Here is a 14220-nt window from a genome sequence, read left to right as displayed (position 1 = left end):
ACATGAAAAAGCAGGTTAAGTCAGAACTCAGAAGAGCAAGGGAAAGTCAGAATTTCTCTTCAGACAAATAGAGACATAAAGGCTGACGCTCGGTAAATGAAAACTGGGGGGTGGAGCCAAGATGGCAGCTGGAAAGCAGGGACTTGGTTAAGCTCTCCCCCAGATTCCCTCCAAACACCTGTAAAAATGGCTCTAAACTAATTCTAGACATGTGGAACCCATGAAATAGCAGAGGGAAGCAGGACTCCAGCCCAGCAAAGCCTGGATGGTCACCAGGAAGGGTCTATAGCACTGTACTGGGAGCAGAGCAGAGTGGAGCATAGCCCAGCATGGGCTGTGCCAAGACCAACCAGACCAGGAGCCAGGCAAAACAGGCAGTAGGGCCCTGAGTCATTGAGCTGTGGCAGTTGTCAGACTTCTCAACCCACAAACGCCAAAGACAACAGAGAAGATTAGTAGAAAAACTGCTAAATTGGGATGAAAAGAGTGTGCGGTCAGCCCTAGGCCCAGGGGCATGGAAGTGGTACAGCTCTGGGGCTGCTTTCAGAGCTCCAGCTGTGGTTGCTTCTGGCCCCAGGCCCACCCTGTGGGAAGAATTAAGCTGTGGATCAGAATGGGAGTGCAGAGCCTGCTTGGATCTGGGTCACGGTCTGGGTTGGCGGTTCTTGGGGGAGGAGGAGCACTGGTGTGGCAGAGTTTGCTGTGTAGAAGTAGCTCTGAAAACAGCAGCACAGCCCCTAAAGCTTGGGACAAAGTGCTCTCTACTCTACAAGCAGTCATAAGCTGACAGAAAGCTCAAGGGTCAAGTAGTTGGCTGGGAACATGAACAGGCAGCGAAAACGGATTCAAACTCAGACTCAGATTTTGGAATCTTTTTTTGGTGACAAAGAAGATCAAAACATAAAGCCAGAAGAAGTCAACAAAGTCAAAGAACCTACATCAAAAACCTCCAAGAAAAATATAAATTGGTCTCAGGTCATGGAAGAGTTCAAAAAGGATTTGGAAAAGCAAATAAGAGAACTAGAGGAAAAATTGGGAAGAGAAATGAGAGTGATGCAAGAAAATCATGAAAAACAAATCAATGACTTGCTAAAGGAGACCCAAAAAAATACTGAAGAAAATAACACCTTAAAAAATAGATTAACCCAAATGGCAAAAGAGCTCCAAAAAGCCAATGAGGAGAAGAATGCCTTGAAAGACAGAATTAGCCAAATGGAAAAGGAGGTCCAAAAGACCACTGAAGAAAATTCCACCTTAAAAATTAGATTGGAGCAAGTGGAAACTAGTGACTTTATGAGAAATCAAGATATTATAAAACAGAACCAAAGGAAAGAAAAAAATGGAAGACAATGTGAAATATCTCAGTGTAAAAAACACTGACCTGGAGAATAGATCCAGGAGAGATAATTAAAAATTATTGGACTACCTGAGAGCCATGATCAAAAAAAGAGCCTAAACACCATCTTTCAAGAAATTACCAAGGGAAATTGCCCTGATATTCTAGAGCCAGAGGGTAAAACAGAAATTGAAAGAATCCACTGATCACCTCCTTAAAAAGATCCCAAAAAGAAAACTCCTAGGAATATTGTCATCAAATTCCAGAGTTCCCAGGTCGAGGATAAAATACTGCAAGCAGCCAGAAATAAACAATTTGAGTACTGTGGAAACACAATCAGGATAACACAAGATCTAGCAGCTTCCAAATTAAGGGATTGAAGGGCTTGGAATGTGATTTTCTGGAGGTCAAAGGAGTTAGGACAAAACCAAAAATCACTTACCCAGCAAAACTGAGTATCATGCGCCAAGGCAAAATATGGCTTTGCAATAAAATAGAGGACTTTCAAGCTTTCTCAATAAAAAGACCAGAGCTGAATAGAAAATGTGATTTTCAAATACAAGAATCAAGAGAAGCATGAAAAGGTAAACAAGAAAGAGAAATCATAACAGACTTACTAAAGTTGAACTGTTTTGTTTACATTCCTACATGGAAAGATGATGTGTATAATCCATGAGACCTCAGTATTAGGGTAGCTGAAGGGAATATATATATATATATATAAGTTCAATATGAAGGGATGATATCCAAAAACATGAAATAAAATTAAGGGATGAGAGATGAATATATTGAGAGAGGGATATAGGGAGAGATAGAATGGGGTAAATTACCTCACATAAAAGTGGCAAGAAAAAGCAGTTCATTGGAAGGGAAGAGGGAGCAGGTGAAAGGGAATGAATGAATCTTGCTCTCATCAGATTTGACTTGAGGAGGGAATAACATACACACTCAGTTGGGTGTCTTACCCCACAGGAAAGTAGGGGGAAAGGAATAAGAAATGGGGGACAACAGAAGGGAGGACAGATAAGGGGAAGAAGTAATCAAAATGAAACACTTTTGAAAAGGGACAGGGTCAAGGGTGAAAATTGGATAAAGGGGGACAGGATAGGATGGAGGGAAATAGCCTTTCACAACATGACTATTTATGGGAGTGTTTTGCATAATGATACATGTGTGGCCTATGTTGAATTGCTTGCCTTCTTAAGGAGAGTGAGTGGAGAGGGAAGAAGGGAGAGAATTTGGAACTCAAATTTTAAAAGCAGATGCTCAAAAAAAAAAGTTGTTTTTGCATGCAACTGGGAAATAAGATATACAGGCAATGGGGTATAGAAATCTGTCTTGCCCTACAAGAAAGTAAGAGGAAAAGGGATGGGGTGAGGGGAAGGGGGTGACAGAAGGGAAGGCTGACTGGGGAAAGGGGCAATCAGAATATACACCATCTTGGAGTGGGGGGGAGGGTAGAAATGGGGAGAAAATTTGTAACTCAAAATCTTGTGGAAATCAATGCTGAAAACTAAAAAATATTAAATAATAAAGTATGGAATTCAAAGAAAATTTTTTAAAAAGAAAATGAAAATTGTACCTACTTTCTTTATTATTGTTAAGAATAAAATTTAGGAACTGAAAACACATTCACTATCTAAGGGAGGGAGGATCTTCCAAATACAACATTCTAGGATTCTAACACCCCAAGACTCCAAGATTCCATGATTCTGAGACTCCAAGATTCTATGATTCTGAGAACCCAAGATTCTAAGATTCCATGATTCTGAGACCCCAAGACTCTAAGATTCCATGATTCTGAGACCCTAGGACTCTAAGATTCCATGATTCTGAGACCCCAAGACTCTAAGATTCCATAATTCTGAGACCCCAAGATTCTAAGATTCCATGATTCTTAGACCCCAAGACTCTAAGATTCCATGATACTGAGATCCCAAGATTCTAAGATTGCATGATACTGAGAGCCGAAGACTCTAAGATTCCATGCTTCTGAGACTCCAAAATGCTAAAGACTCCATGATTCTGAGACCCTAAGATGCTAAGATTCCATGATTCTGGGACCCCAAGGTTCTAGGATTCCATGATTCTAAGATTAAGATGTAATCTTCTCCGTGTTTAGTCCTCTTGGTACTGGTCCCACTCATACTCAGCAACTTCTTTAAAAAAAATACCAAGTGGTAAAGTCAAAATAAGCTGCTTTCATAGCCACTGGGTGGGGGTGTAATTCTGGAAATGGATGCCCCGTCTTCAACATCTCTTTACCAATGTGACCATCCCAGGTCATCTATAGGCAAAACACACACTTTCCTAATAAAGAATTGATGAAATCAATGACTCAGTACTGAGCATAGTCCAAGATGCTGGTAGTTCACTATCTCAATCAATCAACATTTATTAAGCACTTGCTGCATACCAGGCACCATGCTAAGTTATGAAAATACAAAGAAAAGCAAAAATATTCCAATCATCTATATGCTCAGAGAGGGGGTATGTCTCACCCAAGAACACACAGCGCACCCTGACTGGGACTAGAAACCAGATCTCCTGAGCTCTAGGCTGGTGCTTGAGTCCCTTCCCCATATGTTTCTCACTTGCTTCTTCCTCCTCACTGAGCCCCCAGTGGGGGAAAGAGTGTGAGTGAGGAGAGGTCATTCTGGCTTGGAGGCTTTTATTGTTGTGAACAGATAACCACCACCCCCCAAAAGAAAAGGCATTGTGATTTAATGTTGCATGAGGTCGCCATGGTCAAAAAGAAAGAAAACTCAAATCTTCTTGAGTGATTCAAACCTCACTAAAAGAAAATAATTTTGCAGCCTGCCGTGTCTGCAGCCAACAGCCCAGAATCCTATCTCCTATTTCTCTGGCACTTTCAGCTTTACAAAGCAATTTTCTCACAACCTGATGAAGTAAGGCAAGAATTGTTGAGAAGTCCCAAGGAAGAAGAGCTAAAGTGCCAGACTTGGAGTCAGGAGAGCTGGACTCAAGTCCTGACTCAGGCACTGCTTTGCTAGGAGTCATTTTATCTTGGTTTCCTCATCTTCAAAAAGAGGCTAATGATACCAAACTCATGAAGCTGTTGTCAGAGCTGGGAGCCAGCTTAGAACAGGGAATGTTCTAAGGGTCTCATAGTAAATGGCTGAGGTGGGATCTGAACCCAGGACTTAGTGACTCCAACCCTGCCTGGGTGATGCTGCCGCCTGTATCAATGGATGAAAGAGGGGGAAGGGAGAAGGACTGACGGCTCTTCTGAACTAGGAGGCACAAATTGGGTGTTGAGGGTTTGGACTGCACAAGTTAGCAGCATGGGATTAATCAGCCAAAAGAGGACCTAGACCTTAGGCTGCATGACCTAAAAACAGCATACAGTGTGAGAGAGGGCAAGACCCAGGTCAGGTCACATGTGGATCTCAGTTCTGCAGAAAGGCATTAACAAGCCAGAGCCTGCCCAAAGGAAGTTGATCAGTATGGGGAGGGCACACAGGAATCACTGGAAAGAACAAAGAGCATTTCACCTGGAGCAGAGAAGCCTTAGGGAGACCACCACCCCACAGGAAGTGGTGGCTGGCCCCTTGACCCTTCAAGGCTCTCAGCCTACTCTCCGCTAACTGACCATAGTGGCTGGTCCAAACTTTCACTTCTCTCCCCAAAGCCCCATGGCACTCCTCCCTGACACTCTGCTGAGGACTCACCAGAGTAATGGAGACCATTCTCTGTGAGCCCTCTCTTCATCATCATCTCCCACTGTCTCCTCCTTTCCCCCAGTCTCTGCCAAGGAGCCCCCTTCTTGCCAAGGCCAACCCCTCTACATGTTCCCTTGGTCCCATCCCCTCCCATCTTCTCCAGCAAACTTCCTCTTGAATGATTTCCACCCCCCCCCCATCTCATCTCCAGGGTCTCCTTCCTAGCTGCCTAGAACCATGCCCAGGTCTCCCATCATTAGCCCTATCTTGCCCACCAGCTCCATCCTGGGTCTCTCCTGCCCTTCTCCACTAAACTCCTTGAAAAGCTGCCGAAAAGCAATGTTTTCTCCTCCTCTTCTCTCACCCTTCTAATCCCTCCGCAGGCGGGCCCCTGATGTCACATAAACAGAAGGTGTGCCCTCCATAAAAACCAACAGCTCAAGTTCTGTCCCTGTTCTCCCTCAGACTCCCTCTTAGCTCTCTCTGCCATCTGTCCGACAGCTCCTCTCAGGTCTCCTCTGCTGGGTCTCGACATGACCTGCCCACTGAGGAGCAACTGGTCCCCAACACTCTCCTGGACCCTCTTCTCTTCTCTCTGTTTCATACAATTTCATCTGGGGATCTCATCAGCACCTGCAGCCTATCATCTCTAGTCAGATCTGTTTATCCAGGAGTAGCCTCTCTCCTGAGCTTGGTCCTACATTACCAACTGCCCTCTGAACATCTCCAACATCTCCCAGACAACTCAAACTCAATGTGTACAGAAGAGAATTCAGTGACTCCCCTCCTCTGGACTTCTTTGTCCCTGGGGAGGGCCCTGCCACCCTCCATCACCAGAGTCCTCTTTGGTGCTTCTCTGTTTCATGCCATAGAGCTGATCCCTTCCCAAATCCTGTCATCTCTCACCTAGCTCCTCTCCTCTTCCCTCCCCCAGCCACAGGGGCTCCCAAGGACCTCCAGGATCAACAGGAGGCCCCTGAGCATTGAGAGCTTTTCATGTCAGGCCTCTTCCTGCATTTTCAATCTCGCTTCCACGGACTCAGGGATCTGGCCAGCCGGCTTCCCATCACTCTGCCTTTTCTCAGCCTGTTTCCCATGTTTTGAATGTTCTCTCTCCTCACTTCCAGCTCCTAGAATGTCAGGCCTCCTTTAAGAGTCAGCTCAAACCTGTCTTCTGCAGGGGGCCTTTCCTGGTACCTCCCTCTCCCGCAGGGGCTAGTGTCTTCCTTCCAAGATTGCCTTCCATCTACTCTGCCCATCGCTTCTGACTTAGCAGGGTCATCTCTCTATTGGCAGGACAGCTCCCTGAGGGCAGAGCCTACTTGGTTTGGGTCGGCTGGATGTTTATGTTCCTGGGCAGTGCTGGGCTCTTCATTAATAAACAAGATGGTTGCTTGGCCATGATCACTGTTATCTATAAGGAAGGAGTCTCAGGAAGGAGCACTCAGACTCACTCCAACTAATTTCTGAGGGCAGAGCAATGGGCAGAGGAAGGAAAGGCCTCACCATCAGAGCTGCTCGGGGGTAGAACAGGCAGTTTCAGGCAGCTGGTGAGCTCACTACCTGTCCCTGATGGTGGTCAAGCAGCAGCTGCATGGTCCTTGGAGTGTTCTGCAGAGGGAACGCATGCATGAATTACAGGGCAGGGGAGGTGACCTCGGGGGCTCGCTGCTGTCTCAGAGAGCAGACAAGGTTACAGATTCATTCTCCCAGGGTGCTGTAGGGCTGAAACATGGACCCCAATAGCCTCTGAAGAATGGAAAATGACTCCCAACTCTGGATTCTTCCTACCAAACTCTGCTGCCCTCCCTTCTACATCTAACATGGACCTTTCTGGACCAACCTGGGGGCTTAGCCGCTATTTATAATGTCGTTTCTATGGGGAAGTGAGTTCCAAGTTCCCAACAACCAACTTGCAAATTAATTTTTGGAACATGGCCCATTTGCAAGTTGGGGAGAACAGTTACTGCATGAGTAACGAAGACTAAAATTACTTTTGCTTTATTCAATATCTTTAATAATAAGTGAGTGGTGCTTGGCTTTCCCAAATGTCCTGAGACTGGTTAAAGCCTCCGACTTCCAGAAAGGCATTCCTTCAGTGCATTAAGACTTCAAATTATGAGGACCATAGACTCACAGAAAATAGAAGAGAGGAAATGGAAGTGTATTGAGCTGGAGCCTAAAGGGTTCGAATCCTGCCTTTGACACTTACTAGCTGGAGAACTGTGAGTCAGTTCAATTCTCTGAAACTCAGTTTCCTTATCTGTAAAAGAAGAGGGATTGGACTTAGTGACCTCAAAGGTCCTTTCTGGCTCTAGCTCCAATGCCTACTGTCCCCATTTTGAAGGCTATGCCAGGACATTTCACGACTAGGGTTCAGCTCCCGAAATCATGGAGACAAAAATGGAAATTGCCATCTGAGTCGAAATGGAGAATTTTTCATTTGGCTGGTAAATGCTTTGGAAGATTCACACTGAGGGCGTAGGAGCGAATCCCGGCTATTTCAACAGCTAAGTGAACGAAACACTTCCAGAGAAACTGTTCCAAGTTTCAGTTCCAAGTGTCTCGCTTAAGTTCAATTCAGAAGACACTCGATTCTGGACCTCGGAGGCTCTTGTGGCAGGGAAGCAGGGGGTGAAGAAGAGTCAGGTCTCTTCCTGTTTTTCAAATACTGTATCCCATTCCCCCCACCCTGAACCTTTGACTGGCCATCCCCCATGCATGCAATGCCCTCCTTCCTCATCTCCTTCTCATAGAGTCCTCTTCCTTTAAGACCCAGCTCAAACAGCATCTTCAGCACAAAGCCATTCCGCATCTCCCACCCCCTCAATTTCTAGTATCCCCCGACATGTATTTAACTACCTTATATATTGTATTTTATTGTCTTTCATATTGCAGTAACATATGCTATATCGTATTCATAGATATAGTCACACTGTCTACATTTACATACGTCTTTGTCATCTCCCTCTTTAGAGCTTAAGCCCCTTGTGGGGAGGGATAGTTTCATGCTCTGCACCTAGTACAGTGCCTGGCACACAGCTGGCACTTAATTAAGGCTTGATGGATCCCTTCTGGTTCTAAAATTCTTTTTTTTAACCTTATGCTGACTCCCTGAACACTCTAAGCCTCATACACAAGCTGTCACCAGGGAATTGATCAACATCCTCCCTGTCCCTCCCTTATGGTCATTTTTTTAACTTGCTCCCATTTCTCCTTTTCTCCTGCCCCCTTGCCCCCTCCCCACTCATCCACCACCCTGAGAGAAGAAAGAAGCTGATCTGAAGGCTAGCAACATCCCATTTATCTACTTGTGCCTTTATTGTGACCCAGAGAAACAGCTCGGCCACAATCCCTGCTCCCTCCAATTCCATCTCTTCCAAGAAGCAAAGTGTTAAGAGGAGGCTCTGGGAGCCCACGGGAATCCCAGGATGGAATGCAAGAGTCAAACACAAGAAAAGAATCCTGGATCAGTCAGGGAGCCTCACTCTGCTCCAGAGCCCTAAGTGATAGAGCTGTCCTCCACAGCACTGTCCATCTTGTCTCAGGAAACACCCCCAAGGACAGGGATCTCACTCTTTCATGACACGGTCCACTCCCCCACCCCCATTCTAAGCAGCACTTCCTTATTTTGAGAAACAGAAAAGCATAAATGACACTAACAAATCAGTGATGGTGGCTCAAGCCTGACTAAGAGAAGGTCAGGGTCTGAATCAATGAAGAACCATCTGAGGAAGTCTTTGGGAGGCCCCTTCCCTGGGACAACAGCATAGGCAGGTGATGGGAGAGGTGATGACTTGGACTTAGGAGAGACCTGAGTTCAAATCCCACTTCTAATACTTGCTAGTTAATATGAACATGGGCAAGTGGCTTCCCAGCCATCCCTCATCAATCTGGCCCCAACATACATAGCTGGCAAAGGGACTTTCCATCCTTATGTGAGACAGATCGAAGCATTGCCTTAACCTAAGTGACAGATACGGTGGAATGTTGGGTCCTCCAAGCCAAGGATGCTTCATGTTTGATTGTGTACCAAGTGTCTCATGCTCTTTTTGGGGGGGATGGGGGCAGGTAGATAGGGAACTCCAGGTTGGGAAAGTCCTTCTACCAACACAGATTAGCTGCTACTCTGCAGCTTACAGGCTAAGAGCCTTTACACATATTAGGAACTTAAATGTTTGTTGGACTGACATTATGTAAACATTTTATTTATTAAGCACTTTAAATTTGCATAATTATTCTAATTCAAGTCTATAGGTTGCACTATGACTTATCAAGTATTTCCCTCCCAACAGCCAATCTTTCTAGACTAATTTATTCCCCCTCATGCACTTGACCTCCCAGCCAAACTGGCCTAATTACTGTTCCCCATACATGCCATTACTCTCTTGCCTCCAGGCCTTTGCCCAGGCTGTTCCCCCTATTCAGAATGCTCTCCTGCCTCCTGTCTACCCCTCAGAATCTCCAGCTCCCTTTAAAGTTCAGCTTGAGGGCTACCTTTGACGAGAGGACTTTCCTGAGCTTCCAGCAATTGTTAACTCTCCCTTCCCCAAATTATTTTATGTTTTCTTTGTATGTATGTGTAATAAGGATCTGAGCGAGATCTTGGAATATGTAGTTCAGAGAGATGAGCATCACACCCCCCAGCCTGGAGAGCAATTTGGGCCCATCGTTCAGCAGAACTGAGTCACAGCCCAGAGTTCTAATAGAGACACAGACTGAGAGGAAGTCGGGAGACCTTCATAGATGGGCAGTGGCAGCAGCAAGGTTAACCTTCCCCAACCCTGCCCCTCCCCCTTTCCCCAGGCCTTAACAAGCTGGTCCAGAAAGAATTAAGGCAACAAGAGAAAGGCGAAAGAAAAGGGTGCCCTGAGACTGGGGAGCGCCCCCCCTCCAGGCACCCTGGGGAGTGGCTATCGCCCTCTTCCAGGCACTCTGGGTAACGACCATCACCCCCCTCTAGGCATCGTGGGGAGCAGCCTTTGCCCCTCTGGACCCCCTCAAAGAGGGCTCAGGCTGAAGCCACAGGGCCCCTGCCTCTTTGAGGCCTGAAGAAAGCTCCCCCAAAACTGCCTGCCACTTTCCCCAATCTCTGCTTCCGGGGTGGCACAGCTGACTCACTTGTTCCTTTGCTCAAATGTTGGCAGTATCTGAGGTCATATCTGCAAAGCCCTCAGCACAGTGCTTAGCACACAAAGTAGGTGCCTAATCAATGCTTATTTCCTTCCCTACCTTCCCCATAACCCGATTTTCTCCTCAAACATTCAAAGACATAGGAAGTAAAATTTTGCATTAGGGCAGCAAGGGAAAGTTCTGCCTCAATCCTGGGAACTCTCCTGCCTGGGGGCTCTGAGCCATTATGACTGTCCTGTTTAACATAAACTTCATAAAGCAGCCACAGATGGGACCACATGGACCACGGTCCTATACTAAAGAAAGAATTCCTTATTTTAACAGGGCTGATTAAATCTCCAGATTTGCCTCTCTCCAGAAAGGGAGCAGAGAGGAGAGGGTGGTGAGGAGGACTGTCGCCTAGCCAACTGCACCCTCCAATAGCCCCAAACACCCCAATGACCAGGATGACATATGTGTTTAACAGACTTCTTGGGGTGCCCCACCCCTCACAGAGAAAGCACAGCTGCTTCTTATCTTTGTAGCCCCAGCACCCAGCAAACATTAGGCACTTAATGAAGGCTCTCCCGTGCATCTCTCTTAGAGGGGCCCTTTGTCCTTCTGTTTGACCTCGGAGCTTCAGAAACGTCTCCCTCAACAACCTGAGGAGCATGGAACCTATGGCTTAGACTACCTGCCTAATAGAGTTCTGCTGACAATAGCCAGCACTTGAGGTTTACAAAGTGCTTTGATCTAAGGTCTCATTTGCCCCTCACAATCACCTCATGAGAGGTGCTGTTATCTCCACTTACAGATGGGGAAACTGAGGGACAAAGAGGTTAAGTGATTTGCCCAGGGTCACAGCAAGTGGGTTGGGATTTGAACCTGATCTTCCAAATCTACAATTCGTCCACTACCACACCCCTCCGGAGTAACGCCAGGTATCTCTATCCACACAACTTCTGAGAAGAATCGCCTTTCCTAGTGCGGACCCACCTAAGACCAGGAGAATTTAATTTGTAAGACTATTTTACGACTGAGATGTGTCCACACAACGTTGGCGTGGCAAGTTGCCCTCCTCTCTGAACCTGTGCCTCTAAAGAGACCTGACGGGCAGGAAAAGCCCCGCCCACCACTGGAGGATGAAAGCTAGACTGGCACGGATTTTCTGGGCACCATGGACAGTTCCTGACTTAGTCAGCACAGCGTTCTCAAGCTGGCGCTGCTCATCTCTGCTGGGGCCACCGCGATCCCAGCGACATGGAAAGAGCTTCTCTTTCCCTTCAGAGAACACGTCCTCCTCCTTACCTTAGACAAGTCGAACCATCTGTTTCTTGCTTCTGAAACAAGGTAGTTATGAGCCTGATCACAAGCCAGCTCTGAGTCTGTGTTCTTCGGCTTGGGCCTTGAAAGGAGAAACAGTAATAATAAATAACTGTGTTTTCAATGTAAGGGGCCCAGGGATCGCCCGCGGGCTTAGCAACACCCCCCTTCCAAAGCCCCCCCCTCCACTCGGTATCAAAGACATGTTATTTCACATCTGGTCTAACTTAATTCTTAAAACACTGGCTTATTTCCCCAGCTGCATGTTAGGGAAGTCTTCCTAAATTTTCTTTGAGCTCATTTATTTTCAGACGGATGCCGTTCAGCTCTCCTGCAGCCCCACAAAACAAATAGAGCTCATTTATTCTCTGAGAAAACCGACAATGACAATAACAAAATGTTTGATGCCTTCGAAGGAGACCGAGGAGTTCACTTTTCTCCCTGAACATGAGTCAGAGCCAGCCTGCACGAGGCACTACAGCCACAGGACCCACCTCAGTCCTGAAGGAGGAGGATTCTGGTGTCGCAGGCACTGCACGGAAGCTCCCCATGGCTGCTACAGCCTGGGAGAAAAAGGGGGTCCACAGAGCTGGGTTCAAATTCTGACTCTGACCCAAGACAAGGCTCTCACCTTCCCTCTGGGCACTCATGCCCAGTCCCCCTCCCCTTGGCTGCAGAATGGAGGTGATACACATTTCACTTCCTTCCTCCCAGGTGGAAAGAGAGGCCAAGGCCAGGGGCAGGTTGGCTGAAATTGGGAGTCAGATGACCTGGGTTCAAATCCTGACTTGGCTGTTTCCTAGCTCTGTGACCTTGGGCAAGTTCCTCGTCCAAAAAATGAAATGGAATGGGTGACCTCCAAAGCCACTGTGGGCCCTAAATCCTACTCCAGGAGCACTACCACATGGCCTCCTTCCAGGGTCTCCCTGCCTCCAGTTTCTCCAAAGCCCAGCCAATCCTCCCTTGGCTACCAGTATTCTATCCCTAAAGCACAAGGAATGAATGGTTCCACTCTTCTGTTCTAGAAGCTCCTCCTGCCTTTAGGGTGAAAAGCCCTTCGAAGACCCACTTCACACTACTCCCCCTCTCTGTGCCTCCAGGCTTGTAATGCCCAGCTTCTTTACCTTTGCCTCTAAGAAGGACCCCCCACACTTCCTGCAGAGTGCACCTCAAATTTCATCTTCTATAGGAAGCAGACTCACATGAAGAATCTCCCACCCTTCAAAGCCCTGAGGGTGGACACTAGTGAGTTTGGCAAATACAGGCACCCTGATGCTGATAACCAGAGGAGCTGGGATCTCACTGCTGTGGGTGCTGAGCCCCCACACCCAAGTCGGGGACTTAGGGAGTGCAGTGGCTAAAAGAAAACAACACGTTTGGGAGGTAACTGGAAACCTCTGGACATTGCTACCACTCAGCAGTAGAGCTTGGGACCCCCCCAACCCTGGCTCTCCCCAAGCTCCCTCTTCCTTGAGATGGGGTTGGAGGTACCTGTACCTGTGCTGGCAGGTTGGGGTGGTTCCCCAAGGGGCTGCCACTCAGCTACAACTCACCCTCAAGGTCCTCAGGAAACCCCGGGTTGGGGGAAATGATAACTCCTGGGCCTTCTCTTGGTGTTTCTCATTTAAACATATCATCCTGTGCCAACGGGACAGTAATGTTATCCTAACACAACTGTCCACCTGTAAACCTGGATCACACGCTCCCATGTCCAGGGGCACAGATTTAGAGAAACCAAGCCATGGAGCTTCACACTCACAAGAGGAGGGAAATCTACATGCCTGTGGCAACTCACAGCTCTGGGCTTAGGGCCTGGATGTCCCTGGCCTCTTTGGGAAATGGCACCTCCTTCTTCTTGGCATTTTCACTCTCCTGCTGAATAAAGCCACTTCCTTTTACTTGTGGGTCACTGAGGCAAAGTTAGAGGCTTTTAGTAAACAGAAACCTCAGCCCTGGGACAGGCAAAGCTTCCTGGGCCAGCCACTCTCTTGGCTGTGTCCTGTGACAGCATTATACTTTCTCCAGTGAAAAGAGTTTTCTTAAGGCTGGGACCTGGAAAGCTCTTCAGGTCAGCTCTCTCAAGCCACAGCAGACAATAAAGGGCAACCCAGGCAAACCCACGAGGGACTTTTCCATCAAGCTATCAATGGTGCTAGAAAGCAAAGCAACCTTTTTCCAATCAGCTCACCTTCACTAATCTGCTCCCAGCATCAGAGCTTTCTTCCAGTCAGATCCACTCCCTGCCACCTATGGAGGTCCATCTATTTCTCTCTCCTCAGCTGGTCTCAGTTCAGAGCAGCTACTGGTATCTTCTTTTGTTCCCACTTGCTTTCCCTGTCTCTGTTGACTTCACAGCTGTTGATTTCTAACTTCTGTATGCAGTCTCTGCATCTACCTTCTAATTCCCTGGCTTTTCATCTGGCTTCCCCCTGCCTCTTACCAGGGACTGCTCACATACTAATTCACCTCTAATTGAGGTTGAGAAACTCAAAATCCACATGTCTGTCAAATGTGATGCAAGCCACATAAGAATGTCTCATAATCATCAGAAATTTCTATCATGGTTTCCCAGTTCCAACCTCAAAATCTGCATAATAGTCGAGTAAATTAGTCATGTAAAATAAAGGTAATAATGCATTTGAGCCATATTTGCCTTCAAATGGTATGGTTTGTCCCCCTGAGGAGCTGTTTTCTCACCATCCTGTGCTCAACATTGGGTTCTGGGATGGGGAAGGAGAAAAATGTCCAGTATGGGGTTAGGAGCGC

The 14220-nt window shown here is 47.0% G+C and overlaps 1 protein-coding gene across 1 annotated transcript in view; it reads right to left on the bottom strand.

The window, feature by feature from the left end:
- The window catches only part of EFCAB6 (EF-hand calcium binding domain 6), a gene marked incomplete at its 3' end in the record, with an annotated part of 228542 nt that overhangs the window by 73477 nt on the left and 140845 nt on the right, over positions 1 to 14220 (bottom strand). The window contains exon 19 of the mRNA XM_036760831.1: positions 11440 to 11536. Coding sequence (XP_036616726.1) covers positions 11440 to 11536 — 97 coding nt within the window. The remainder of the gene's footprint in view (positions 1 to 11439; positions 11537 to 14220) is intronic.

The sequence above is a fragment of the Trichosurus vulpecula genome, chromosome 5 (genome assembly GCF_011100635.1).
Source record: "Trichosurus vulpecula isolate mTriVul1 chromosome 5, mTriVul1.pri, whole genome shotgun sequence".
Taxonomy (NCBI): domain Eukaryota; kingdom Metazoa; phylum Chordata; class Mammalia; order Diprotodontia; family Phalangeridae; genus Trichosurus; species Trichosurus vulpecula.
This window is presented reverse-complemented; position numbering and strand designations above follow the sequence as displayed.